We start from the raw sequence: 14374 nt of genomic DNA, 5'->3' as shown, positions 1-14374 counted from the left end.
CTGTTGCCACAATTAAAAACAGGTTAAAATTGTTAATAAGGAACAGGTTTTCAGAAGTATTTAGTACCAGCAGGAACAGCATCATATCTAATCAAAGATCATAGTATCTTAGCTATCACTGAAGTACCTGAAAGTTGAGCACTTTCTATGATCTTACCACCTCCCTGCCACCTCAAGCTTTGGGTACCTCAGTACCTTGAATAATTAATCTTCACGTGCCTGTTTGCGTATTCTGACCTTTATGAGCACTTCTTTATGTGAAACTATAATAGATGCTGAGCATTAATCAGACAGTGGTGTGGTTTAGGCCGTAACTGCACTGTTTGAACTGCTGACCTTGAGAGAAAAGGTTTTATTCCCAATCCCTTAAGTCTTCCTGTCACTGAAAAGCAAATACTTGACTTTTATGGATGGCTTCAGTTTCAAGTCTGTTGTTTTTCCTAATGTTTTGTTAAAGCTACAAAAGTGGCTTTCAGGGAAAGTTTATAAACAGAGGCACATTTTTCATTACAGATTATTACCAATAGAGACAGACTTTTGTAAAATAGTGTATGATTAGATATAAGAGATAAAATCCTCCAAGCAGGGCCATTATTTGCAGAAGTGTCCTGCAAACTTAGGGAGAAATAATACCAGGAGCAACAGCAGAGCCTATCTTTTCCCTTTAGCCAAGCACTACACAGTGCTGGTAAAGAGTTCTTTAACCCAAGGGTTACTAGCTCCTCCTTCAGATCCACGGAGTCCTTCCCCCTTTATAGCACACACCGCTTCTCCATTGCTGCGGCCACAGAACTCCAGACCTTCCCTGAAGCAACTTCTGGTTTTCCCCCTTTCTGGTCTCCTTGTTTTCTCAGTTTTTCATGCTATTACAGTCTCACTGGAGTTTTTATGTTCTTTTAAAATATTTAATAGCCCAAACACAAAGCACAAATATATTCTCAAATATAATTTTCATGAGCTTGCATTTAAAAGACAATGAGTACACGACCTCAAAACAAGATACAACGTGATACATAGAAACTTGCGGTATCAAAGCTATTTCAAAATATATCATGTTATACTGAAACCTAATGTGGGCAGAGTCACAGCACAGTGTTTGCATTTGTACATAATAAAAGTAAGTTTTATCTGTATTTTCAAATAATAATGACAGGACTTTAAAAGTACATTAAAAATAAATCTTGGTAATAATAATGAATGTACAGACCAATACCAGCAACCATACTAAGTAAAGAAGAAAGCTAAATACTGAAAGTACAGCTACTGAGAATACGGTTATAATAGTCGATTAGTTCTGGAAAATGATGTTGCTTTTTTTAAAAAAAGAACTTAAAATCTTCAGTTGTTATCTACAGATGAGTAAGTTTAGTATTTCCAGAACAAATTACTGCTAGTCAAGAAATCATTCCAGTTTCTTGGTTGTAACTCAGTCATACCTACTGCAGGATCAGCTGAACAGTTACCACAATACGTGTGATTGTATGAACTCCTGAAGGAAGACTGGCCTCGAGAGCTTCTAGAGCTTTCTGCAAAAGTTATATATGGCTTCCAATCCTATCAACATCTTCCTGAGTGTTGATATTACCAAAGGGCTTATACAAGGGCGCAAGGGCCAGCAACTCCAGATGTTGAGCTGGCATACGGTGCTTTAGGCATTTGAGGTTGTGATCTAGTGAAACAACCACTGAGGCACTACATCTGATGAAAAAAACACGATTAATAGAAACCAGATTTATAAAAACAGACAAAAGAAGGTGGATGATGTCAAAAGAAAAAAGGCAGAGAGAAGAGGCAACAATCAGAAACTGGATAATAGCATGAACAAGCAGCATAGCTGGGAAAGCCAGACTTTGGGATGAATCCTGTCACCCCTCAGCCAGCAAACTCCTTCTGTGAAAGCCAGTGGGCCTTTTGTTGCTGCAGGATCTGTCCATTAAAGCTTGGGAATGATTCTCTTCCTTACTTTGTACAGACAATAAAACTCTTTTGGTGCTTTGAAATTGTAAGGCATTATTTTAAACTAAGCAATACCTCTTTTTGTAAGGACACCTGCTCATAGGGCTGAGCAAAAACCCAAAGAACTACAGCAATATTTTTCCATTTCTTCTTTCCCTTTTACAGTTTTACTGCACTTTTTCCCTGTCCCCTTTTCTGAATAAGGTTTCCGAACCTCTGGACAGAATCTCTTTCCCAAGATGGCTAATGATACCTGACAACAGCAGAAAAACAAAAAATAAATGAAACCTATGGGAGATTTTTATTCATATGGCCTTGAATGACACACACAAGAAATACTGGTGTCTAAAGACAACAGTATCAAAAAGTGAATACAAGGCACCTTCCAAATTCACAGCTCAGCCATTTTCAGACCTTAAAAAAACTCCTGAAACTCAGTTGTATCTCCACATTTTTCCCAGAAGAATTTGAATAAAAATCTGACAAGTTAATGAAACAAAACTGAAAAATACATTTTACCTCCAATATATTAGTCAGTTATGAAATCACTTTTGTAAGAAATTGAGAGAAAACCTTAGAAACAATCTCTGCAATTTACATGCATCCTACCTTTCTTTTGCGCAGTTTCACTTGACTGTCTGAGTATTCTTGTGTGGTCAAATGATTTCCTAAATGTAAACACTGAATATCTTCTGCTGGACTGCCATTTGAAAGGCATTTGTTCTCAGGGGCCCCTTGAGGTTCTGTGAAACCACCTTCCTGCAGACCATTTTCCACTGACAGGATGTGAGTGCAAGGAGAAGATTGCATAAGGCACTCGCTGGATTCCACTGTTGAACACGGTTGTCTATCACTGTTGGTACATGATTCAGAAGAAATCTCACTCGGTGCCACATCACGCTCAGGCTTTCCAAGCCCTTCTTTGAAAGCATCAGATTTCCTACGCTGTTGTGCAATTACAGCAGTATGAAGCAGCTGTTTCCCAGGCATAATAATTTCCTTCACATTTGGAGAATTTGAAAGATTTTCTTCCTGTACATCTATTACTTCATTTAGGCCTTCATAATTACAAAGCTCCGGGCTTTGGCCAATACTGCCACAAATGTTGTTTTCTTCTTCCATCTCTTCTTTAGGAACAGGGTCATAGCCAGGTTCCTTATTAATATCTCCAATTATTCCAGATGCATCGGTTTCCTTGTTACCCTCCACTATTGGTACCATCTTTGTTAAGGAGCCAGCCCCTTTTAAACTCTTTTCTTCACTTTTTAGTTCCCTTCCAACAGTAGTGATGTGGTAATTAACACTATCCAGGTTGAGTGCAGAATAGTCATCATCATCATCAGAAACATGGACTAGAGTTTCTGTGCTGGCCTCCAGAAAATGCTCCTCATCTTCATGGTTATCATTTTCATCCACCTCTTTTGAAACGTTTCCAAGCTGCTTGGCAGGGAGGCCAATCAGCTCTCCACTCTGACAGCAATCTGGAAACGAAGCGCATTTTTCTTTCCGGTCCACGCTCAAAACCTCATCTTTTTCCATACTTGTCTGCAAGTTATCAGCTACGAGTCCATGACGACATGCTGTATTATACTCCACAGACTCCAAAGCCAATCCCATCCACTGGGTCACATGCTCTTCCCAGCTTTTCTTCCTGATTGCTAGAGACATGTCATACTAGTTCAGCAGCAGGCTGCACCACGCATTCCACAGAGCACCAGAGGAGATGGCATGGCTGCTCTGCGCCGCTCCGCAGGGACAGAAGGCTTCATCACTTTAACATCTGCAAGAAATAACATAAAAAAAAAAGAAAAGAAAAAGACAGGCTTATTGAATCAACTCCAGCTAAAAAAGAAAGGGAAGAAGCAGTTTAAACAAAAGCATAAAAGCAAGATAAGAGTGCGGGACCAGAAGGACGGGAATTTAGAAGACTGTTTTGTTTAAAGTTTTAATACTTTTCATACAAAACTTGACAGCACTCATAATTCAGTATAACTTTTTTCTGATTACTCTCCAGTATCAAGTAAACAAAAATGTTATAAAAGGCACATGGACAGGCAAGTAGCTCCAGAGCCCAATTTTGACAACATCTCTCTTCACTAGGTCTGTCATTAAGATAACCATTTCCATGGATATAAATTGTATTAAGTCTTATGATTTCTTTGCACGTAAAGTTATTTTTCATTTCCTCTTCATACAGAGATATCCCTGGAGTACAGAGTTTTGGCTATTTCCCAAAGAGGTAGAGCAGAACTTGAGAGTTATTCTGTTATAAACCACTTATTTTATGACTAGCTTTGGCCCAGCATTTTTGATATTCAGTAGCTCTCATTTTTATCGTTACTGTTTCACTCTGTTCAGGACAAGCTACAGTAACAAGTATTACATGAAACTTCAGGGGGAATCAGCTGTTGTGGGGTGTAAAAATATGACTGTAGGAAAACTGATTTAAGCTCTTGGTATGTTCCTTACCTCAAATACATTATAAAACCTGAATAAAACCTTGCTGAAAATATTCAAGATAAAGCCCAGATCTACTAATGTAAAGAAGAGATGAAACCCTTATTTAGGATAGAGGTCTCTGAAACGATTACCTGGAAGTCAGTACAGTAGGCCACAACTGCACAGCTCGCCCAGACTCTCCGGGGTCTTTCGCATCCCACCATCCCCACTGGATTCTACAGGGTATTTACATAGGTAAATATTTTTCACTGACTTGTGTATCAGGCCTTCTGGGTGATAATATGCGAGATAGAGAAACTTTTTACATTTCACACATGAATGAGCACAAAGAAAATACATCATATTAACTTATGCGTTATAATACAAAATCAACAGATTCTTTGTCAAATAACAAAACAAAACTTCTGGCCCATAAAACACTAGAGGTTCAAGAAGCAGACACTTCTACTTTTCACTCCCTACATAAGAACTGTCATCACTTACCATGGATCCGCTTATTGATTTCAGCAATAAAGAAGATTAAGTACGAAGTTTGTTCTGGGTCATTTCAGTGCACTAAGGCAAATTCTGATTGCCCACCAGGCCACAAAGCTGCCCTGACAAATCACATGCCTGAAGGTATAAAAGTATTCATCGTGAAAGAAATGCAGAATTATGTCTGTGCAACTGAGCCTCTGTAAATTATGTCTTGACAAAGTGACATTTAGAATAGAGTTGTACACACTCCTAGATCTTTAACCTTTTTTGAGGATGGCAAGCCTCGTTTCACATTCACATTTTCCACCTCTGTGGAGACTCTGCTTAAAAAGAAAATATATTCATAGGGAAAGAGAATTCCATGCACAAGTCATTAGAGTGTGGGAGGCTGAGGAAAACGGAAAATAACATACAGAGCCAGGCCAAAAAACCAACCCCTGCTTTCGGAGGCAAAATTTGGTAGTAAGAAGTTGGTTCAACTTTAAGATTCTCTTTTCTTTCCTGGTTGAGTATGAGAGCAAGCTTAAATTTTAAAATGTGAAGTCCAAGTGCTGTATAAATCTGCAGCGCATTTGCATTCTTACTCTGCTTTCATTTCACAGTTATATTCTCCTACTATTTCTAAGAGTGCATTGTCCAAAAATTATCACAGGGTGCAAATAAATAATGATAATACTTCTAACTTTTGTTGCACTTTCCACCAAGGGACCCTAAAGCTCTTCAGAAACAGTGAGATTAGTTTTACAACACCACTGCGTTTTGTTTTGACCTCTGAATGCAACTCACATGGGTGCAACTCATTTGCAGCTTCCTTCTCTCTTCCCTACTAGAACAGCAGCTCCATCTATTTATATATATATATATATATATATATAAAGGTTCCTATAGTCATACAGGGGAGTTTCTGGCAAAAAGCAAGAGAAAGTGTATAGGCCAAAACTGCAACTTCCAAATGACATTCATACATCTGTCTACCTAAAATCCAGGCTGATTCCTGATCTGCAATATACAGGCATTCCAAGAGTTAATGGGTGTGTGTTAATCTTGCTGCTGTTAAATGGAGTTACATGTGTGCAGAGAGGGGAGAACAGATCCCTTACTGTTTTTCATTTTTGGATGTGGAGAGTTATATTTCATGGGGGATGAAAAACAAATAAATTTTACTTTAGGAACCCTTCTGTTTTACTTGTGCTATCACTAGTTTTGGCTGCCTCATGGACTGCAGAAAAAATGATTAAACAGGAGAATATCAAATACTTTGCTTGAAATGCAAGACAAATAAATATATGACAAGGGCGCTTTCATTGTTCTCTAAAATATGAGCTTACATTAGCACTGAGTATGAAAAGTTTACCCTGCAGATGTCTGCTAGCCAGACAGCTTCAGCTACCAATCAATGAAATCCTCTCATTCCCTTGGCTCACAGAGGAGCCCCTGGTTTGGTGGAAGTTCACTTTTCTTCCTCTTTCCCTCCTCCCTGCGCCAGCTCTGCACTCCCTACTATATTTCAGCTTTAAAATTCTGTGCTCTCTATAATTACCTGATAGTTACAGGCCAAGAAGTGACTTTGCTCTCTTTTCTACTTCCGTTTGCAGGATACCCCATTTCCATTACCTATGGATGAGATTCATAACCTTGTTCCTCTCCGAATTAGCCACTTTGCAGAAGAAAGGCTGGCTGCTTTAATCAGCTACTTTTCTGCTATTGTTGCCTACATTTTTTTCCTTGACATGCAGCATCTTTTGTCCTCTGAGAAATGCCTCTCTCAAGTCCATTTGTACTCTTCACCAAGGGAAGAAGCCATCCTCTTTCTCTTTTTCCATTCATTACCAGCCCACAACCAGAAACTTTTCTGTAAGATTTTTCCAGATTTTTAAAACAAGAGGATGAACTCTTAGCAGTCCGGTTCACTTAATTTCTTTAGCCAGAATTAGTTTTGAACTCATCTGCAGTCACTGAGCAACTTTATGGCCCTCCAGATCTGGAGAGTGACAAATAGGACTGAATATAGATTTTCCTGTTCTAACAAGAGTCAGTGTTTGTCAGTTTTCAAAAAGATCTGAAAGATAAAAGGAACATCAATAGGGAAACCAATAAAAAAGACTGGGCTGTTCCTTCATTTTGATAGATTTTTTTTCTTTAGGTATAGATTAAATGTGTGCTTCTGTTGAAGGATTTTGCAAGAACTGAACATTTTCAGCAGAACTATCTTTAGCTTTTGACATCTTGCACTAAAAATGTCATTTAAAAATTCCAAAATTACAAAGATTTTCTAATTTTGAATTTAGAGGCACAGATTTTCTGATAAAAGTATTTATGAAACTTGAAGTCTTTCTCTTTGTTGAAATGCTCTATATAGTGAAAAGACCTTTTCTTTTGGACAAAGCATCTGTCAGGGCAATGCAGTTCATTGAGCTTCTGCCAGAATTCAGATACATATTTTGCTTATACTTTTCAGTAGCACTAAGTTTGATACTACTAGCTTTCTGAAGAATAAAGTTTGAAACAAAATAAAAATGATGAAAGACTTTTCCAGGAAAAATTTCTTCATCCTGCATGTCGTTTGAGGAAGATTCCTAATACTGATTCAGTAGGCAACTCTGGACTTAAGAAAATGGAAATGAACATTACGTTTTCACGTTCCATTAGAATCCCCTTCAAGCATCCTTTTGATGTTTTGCAGAGCTTACAAAGCAAGGTGTTATTTTGCAGTGTTTATGAACCAATGTGTTATTTTAGATAGATTTTGGAATTTGTAGTAATTTAATGCCCATCTCTTTTCACTGTAAAATATAAACAAAATGAAAAACAGCATAAGCTTTTATGCTTTCTTATTTTTATAAGTTTTATAAAAAGTCTCACAGAACAGATAGTTATTCTGCAACAGATAAAGCACAGAGAGAAAATCTATATAAGATGAACTGAACTGGTAGGCTATCCTATAATTGAGTTATCTAACATTTTCCTTATAAAGGATTCCTGTGAATTTTCCTGAGCAGCTCAAACTTTTAAATTGTTTCTAGCAGCCTCTGAAATTCAGAAGTATCTTTTCTTTATCTCATAAAATTTTGTACAGGTTTGGCAGAGCTACACATTTTTCAAAATACCTTTTCCCTCCTCTTGCTTCCCTTCTCAAAAAAACGTGGCAGCCTACAGAAAGTATCTTTAAATAAAGTCCGGAAAACTCCCAGCACAAGCCGCACGAGCCGCGGTAGTGAGACATCAAAGCTGCTGGGTCAGCTGGAGTGAAAATGGAAAGGGGAAAGAAGGAAATTTATTCTAAATCTTTAAATCCGTGATCAGCCAGACCTGAGAGCTACCTCCCCTTTTAGGGTACAAAAAGGAGCAAGAAACCCTTCCCGGCACGAGCTGGGGGACACAGGGGGACACCGAAGCCCGTCTCTGGCCTGCCGCCTCCTCGCAGCCCCCCGGGTTTTCCACGGTCGAGGGAGGCGAAAGCGGGGAACGCGGAGCCGCTTGCCGGCGGCCACCCCGCGAGACCTGGCAGTGCACCCCACGCTGCCGATGTGACAGCAGGGCTGAGGCAAAAGCACGGCGCAGTAAATCCTTGCCATCTCCATGCGGAGCTGACCCTGGCACCACAGCCCCTTTCCCCCCACCGCATCCGGCAAGCCTGGCAAATCACTGCACCACGCGCGGCCACATTACATTAAATCAAGAAATTTTGGAAGGGAGAAAGTCACAAAAAACATGAGAACTTTTACTAAGCATAAATGACGGGAGACTTTCCGACGAAGCGGCCCAGGCAGTGCAGCCCCTACTATACCGGCAGAGGAATTCAGTTTTTGCAAATGCTTTAGATGAGAGGAAAACCTTTTCCTCAAAAGAACAAGGCCAAACTTTAGCTTATAAATGCAGATAGAGATGAAAGACCACTTCATTGAATTTTTTACATAGCAGGCACATGTAAGCAACGGAGATCAAGCAGGAACATTTATTTTGTTATCATTATTTTATCTTCGTTGGTCTGTGACCCCAGTCAGCAAACTTTGTTTAAGGAAGCCTGAGTGAATGGGGTCTGTTTCCTATAAACTCATCTCACATATTCCTGGTCTGGCTTCCATTCAGCTCTTTCGCTAACTTCATACCAAGCTTTGACACAGAATGTTGTTTACAAATAATTTGAGATAAGCCTCTAGATCTTCACTCAACTAGTTATTTTAAAATATCTCCCGCCGCAGAACATACAATCCTTCCCTGTCTGATTTCCTGGATATGTACCATTCCTTGCACATCACTGAAGGGGACACTCACCTTGTCTGCAGTTGCTATTTAAATAGCCTTTTAGGTACATAGTGCATGTGCATAGGCCATTCTAAACCTTGAAGTACTGGAATAGAAACATAAGGATTGTTTGTTGTAGGGTATTCATCTAGTGAACACCTAGAGGAATTTTTCCTAACTTCTTTTATATTAATAAGATAATCATGTAGGAGCAGATACTAGAGCTGTCTGAATTAATAACTGTTTTGAAAATATTTACAACTTTATTCTAAAAAAATCAGAAAAGACATGTACTTTTAAAAAAAGTATGTCTTCAGAATGAAAACATAAAATATGAAATCTTTCACATCAGTTTTAACAGTAAGGTTTGCATGTGTGTGTGATGCACACATATGTTATAAATGTGTACACAGACCAGTCGCATACCTATCGCTGATTTTTGCACAGAAAACCACACACACAGCTCAGTAGTGTCTTTTCACAAGGCAACTGCCATCTCCTCTGAGGAGGTCTCCTCCTGTTTATATTCACCCAAGAATCAGTGGACAGAAAGAGAAGTACAGTCTTCGTGCACCACTGAAAAGTGCTAAGTAATTAATACTCAGACTGAAATCCATTGCCCAGCTCCCACTGGCTCCAACAGGAGAAGAGCTGGGGCCCCTATGAAAGTATGCAAAGCATACTTTCACACACTTTTTACATATTTTGTTTTTAACACTTCTATATAAATACTACTCATATTTACATTTTTCAAAAAAACCTGAGGAAGTCCTGCTTATGCTAAAACTAACCAGACTATTACAGCTGACTCAGGTACATTGTAAATATACTACACCCCTTTAAAAGTAATTTAAAAGGACCCAGATAAATCAATGCACTTAGAACCATATTTTGTCTCAGAAAAAGAAGTTGCTCACACCTGTGAGAGAGTACAAATTCTCCTAACAGTTTGTATCAAACAAAATTATCCCAATGGAAGTTTTTCAGTGATTGAATTCTCTGGTGTGTACAAAGCCTGACAGATATGATGAGTTTCTACATGTATTTATAATACAGTGTTAGGTAGTAAGAGCTGAATGAAACATTGCATTTTTCAGGATTACTAGAAGCCTTAGGCTGAGTTTTTGGTGATACTCTAGTCCCGTAACAAGTGCAAATCCTGAAAGATTTCTGAAAGAAATAGAGTGAGTAACAGTTACGGACAAAACATACTGATTTTATTTTATGGAGAATAATCGTTCCACTTCTTTACTGAAATATTGCTATGCCCTATTCCACGCAACATGAGTGTTACATTCTATCATATGAACCATAATAAAGAGTATTTCCTGAATTATTCCTGTGTCTCAGTTTCTGTCAAAATACTTGAAATTAACAGGTAACATAAAAGGATGTTAGAAAACGCTCTCAAACAGTAGTATCAAAAATGATACTGTACTTTGCTTTCAGGAGGCCCCAACAAGATGAAGTGCATTGAACAGTGTGACTTTGATATCAATATTGATTAGAGAGGTAAAAGCTAAGTGCAACATATTACCATTCCTACCAGTACTTACCCTATAACACAGAGTTTAACGAAAGACTATTTCAGCGCAATTCCCCAATTCCTGGTCAGCCATAGATTAAAAAAAAAAAAAAAAAAAAAAAAAAAAAAAAAGAAACTACAAAAGCTAACATCCCTCTGATAGGTCCAAGGAACAGACTCAGATTGAAACACCAATTAGAAGATGTTTCAGAACAAGAAAATAAAGTGAATAGGAACAAACTAGTAGGATCAAATAACAACACTCAAATGAGAAATTAGTGAACGTGTAAGTACGATATCTACCCTAAGGTAGATACCTCTAGGTACAAGGAATGGAAGGGGACAACTGTGGTGCCTGCAAGGTGGACGGGAAGCCTGGGGAACTACAAGATAGATGTTTTGCCAGTCTAATAACAAATGTCTTTTGAGTCAGAGATGGGATTTACACATGGAGGGAGAGGGACAAAGGCCAGAAGTGGGTCTCTGCCTGGGGTAAGGGTAGGTGTGGGAAGTACAAGTTTTCTAGGGCATCAGAAGGGCTCTTTTTCCATTTTTTCTCTCTAATCAAGAAGAAGGGGGGAAACAGAGGGATTTTTGGTCCAGAAATCTCTACCTCCTTACTAAGCTTTGTGGGTGGTATCTTCTCACAATGGGAAGGTGGGAGGACCAGGGGAAACACCCAGCACGCTCAGCCTCGGGGTGCTGACTTCTGGGAGCAGCGGTGGGAGGATGTGCTAAGTGCTGGTTTTGAAATCAGATCTAACACAACCCACTGGGTCCTGAAATATAGACTTGCCAGTCTGAGCTCCATATGCTATAAATTGGCTGAAACACTAACAAAGAATTGACATTTAAAAAATAGAAAAGAAAAGGTGAGAACAAATGGTCATTTTTACAAGGAGGGAGATTATTAATAAATTCTCAACAATAGTTATTGGAATCTGTGCTTTTTAGCTTACTCAGAAAGAGGAAAGAAATGAAATGGCAAAGTTTGGTAATGATACATTACCACTTATTTGGAAATTTGACTGAAGAGACGCAGAGGAACCTAATTGTAGCGAATAGCTAGCAGATAAAAACACTGATGAAATTCCATGTTGATAAATATAATGGAATGCAGATAGGAAAAAATAACGCTAACTCTAAATGCATAATGATGCTCTATAAATTATCTATTACCAATCAGACAAAAGATCTTAGAATCACAGTGGCTAGTTATGTGGAACTGAATTTTAAGCTCAGTGACAACTAGAAAGTACGTAGCACAGCAGGAAAAACAGAAAGGGAGCATATAGCGGCATAATGATGTTTTCTAAGTGCCCGTTATGCCATGAACGGCATACTGTACGTGGTTATGTTGATTTCACCTCAGAAAGAGTAGCAGAGTAAGAAAAGGTGTAGCAAAAAGCAATAAAGATGATGAAAAGTATGATGTAACTGAGCCCCCATGAAATAGAAGAAGATTTCCTGCCTGGGAAAGAGAAGATTTAGAGGCATATGAAAAACCACACTATCATGGAGAAGGAGACTAGGGAGCATTTATTCACTATGTCTCATACTACAGAAACTTGCAGAGCATCGAAGCAGAAATATCAAGCAGAAATATTAAAACACAAAAGCGTTCCTTAAAACTGTCTACTCTCTATTCTTTCTGCATAAGAAATAAGACTATTTTGCTTGTGTCTGTAAAGAAATAGAAGTTGTAATGAATAGCAAAAAGTTCATGATTTCTAACAGAAAAAAAATCACACAAGAAGTTTTTCAAACCATGGACCTGAGGTCACCCTTGCGACCTGGTAAGTATTTTCTCTTCCTTGTGGGGATCAGTTTTAGTATCCCTTTACGAAGTGACTCTGTATTCTCCTTCATAGATTCTGACATATGTCAGATATGCTCATTATACGCTACAGTCAGTCAAAATGTATAATACTGTTAAGATTGTTTAAATCCTTTGTTTAAAAGACATTTAACATACCACAAGAATTGCAGTAGTGTCCAGCAGTACTAAAAGATCTCAATATATCAGACGCCCCAAACTGTAGAGTGAAGTAGGCACGTTGTTCATTTGGATACATCCAAAGTTGTGCTTGTTTTGGGCAAATATTGTTGGTTTCTAAGATATGAACCTGAACTTTTGTCAATATGCCTTAGTTTGTTGTTAGAAAACATAAAACAATGTTGAGTTGCTTCCTTTTCTACTCCTCCTCAAAATGAAGCATATTACCCATTCTCATCATCATACAAAGAAGGGTTTTACTTATAGCCAACATGTGATTGCACTGGGTTTTAGCTTCATTTTATTTGTATTTGGTTCACTTCCAGTGTTGAGCCTCACATCAGCTGAGCCTCATCTTGGAGAGGAAGACGGGGAAACAGTGGGATCCAAACTGATCCACATTTATCCAAGCTTACTTCAGATTTATATTATTTACACTCAATTCAATTGTCAAATTAAAAGCAATTTAAAAGATGTAACTTAAAATACCCAACCTAACTTTATATTTTTGTACTATCTGGCATTGATGAATAGTCAATAAAACAGAGAAACAGTAATTTTGAAAGTATTGAAAAAGTAACTATATTAGCGATCTCGTTAATGGTGTTTTAATATCAGCATTCAATTTTATTAGACGAATATGATAATTGAGTTTCCTCCATCACCTTTACTGGAGTATGATTTCAGAGTGACAACGGACATCAAATTATAACTTTCTTTTAGGAAACTAAGAGGTTTAAATCTAAAAGCATTGAAATTAATAGCATTTCTAGCATATACTTTTTCAGAAAAAGAAAATCTGCTCAATGATACCCAGCAAAATTGATCTGTAAGTCTGCTGGTCTTCCAAGTCTGGTAGTCTGAAAGATATTATTCCACTTTGATTTCAACACAATATATCTAGCTTATTTCTTTGGAATGAAGAAAAATGATCTAATGTGTAAAGGTTTGGACTCTTCTGTTTGCACAGGTTTTTCTTTCCTTAATGGAAAATTCCCTTTATACAAAACTGAAGTCTCCTGTAAGAAAATTTCAGTTCTGTGCTTTGTCTCTGCTTCCCTCCCACCTCGACCCTCTCCCCAGAAAGTTTCTGCCCTCCACCTCTGGAAAGCAGAACAAACAGCAGCTTTGGCAGGTTCCCTATACCTCCCCTCCCCATACCCTTCACTGGAAGGCTCTTTACAAGAAGAATTGAAATAAAAACCAACCATCTGATAAGACATGGCAAACCAGAAAACTGTCACTATCATATTTGGTCCTGCATTAGAATTTTTTTCCCAAACCTCAAATTTTTCATGATGACAGAAATTCCATTTTCTAGCCAGCTCTAGTAAAAAAAGTAATTTCCTACCTACAGGAGGTCCTTCTGAAAACAATATAAATTAACCAGATTGTATTCCTGATCCTTTTGGATTTAAGTTTCTAATGCAGTGTTTCCATTTAGAGGAACATTGCTGGTGCTCATTATAGCCATGAACTATGAAATCTGAAGCACAACGGACAATGACTTTTGGCAACCAGTCCCCTTATCAAAATAGTAGGGGGCACGATTTTATTGCTGGTGGAAATGGGACTAAAAAGTATCTCTGACACTATTACGCATAATTATGCGTACATGAAGAGTTGAAAATGATTTTGTCCCCCTCTCTAAAGGCAAATACTTTATCATCAAGAGTCTAGAGAGAGTGATTACTGAAATGGTTGTGCTTTTTGGT

General features: G+C 38.2%; 1 protein-coding gene across 5 annotated transcripts in view; it reads right to left on the bottom strand.

Moving 5' to 3' along the window:
* DLC1 (DLC1 Rho GTPase activating protein) overlaps window positions 1-14374 on the bottom strand; it is a 270306-nt gene that overhangs the window by 211548 nt on the left and 44384 nt on the right. For 4 of the 5 annotated variants that reach the window (XM_064511120.1, XM_026093601.2, XM_026093602.2 and 1 more), the window contains one exon: window positions 2566-3736. In XM_064511120.1, the coding sequence (XP_064367190.1) occupies window positions 2566-3624 (1059 nt within the window). In that variant the 5' untranslated portion in view covers window positions 3625-3736. Of the gene's footprint in view, window positions 1-2565; window positions 3737-4547; window positions 4686-14374 lie in introns of all 5 variants that reach the window. The other variant, XM_026093600.2, reaches the window with a different exon arrangement.

Source organism: Dromaius novaehollandiae, chromosome 4, assembly GCF_036370855.1.
Source record: "Dromaius novaehollandiae isolate bDroNov1 chromosome 4, bDroNov1.hap1, whole genome shotgun sequence".
Classification (NCBI taxonomy): Eukaryota; Metazoa; Chordata; class Aves; order Casuariiformes; family Dromaiidae; genus Dromaius; species Dromaius novaehollandiae.
Note: the sequence above shows the minus strand (reverse complement) of the source record. Positions and strands in the feature narration are given on the sequence as shown.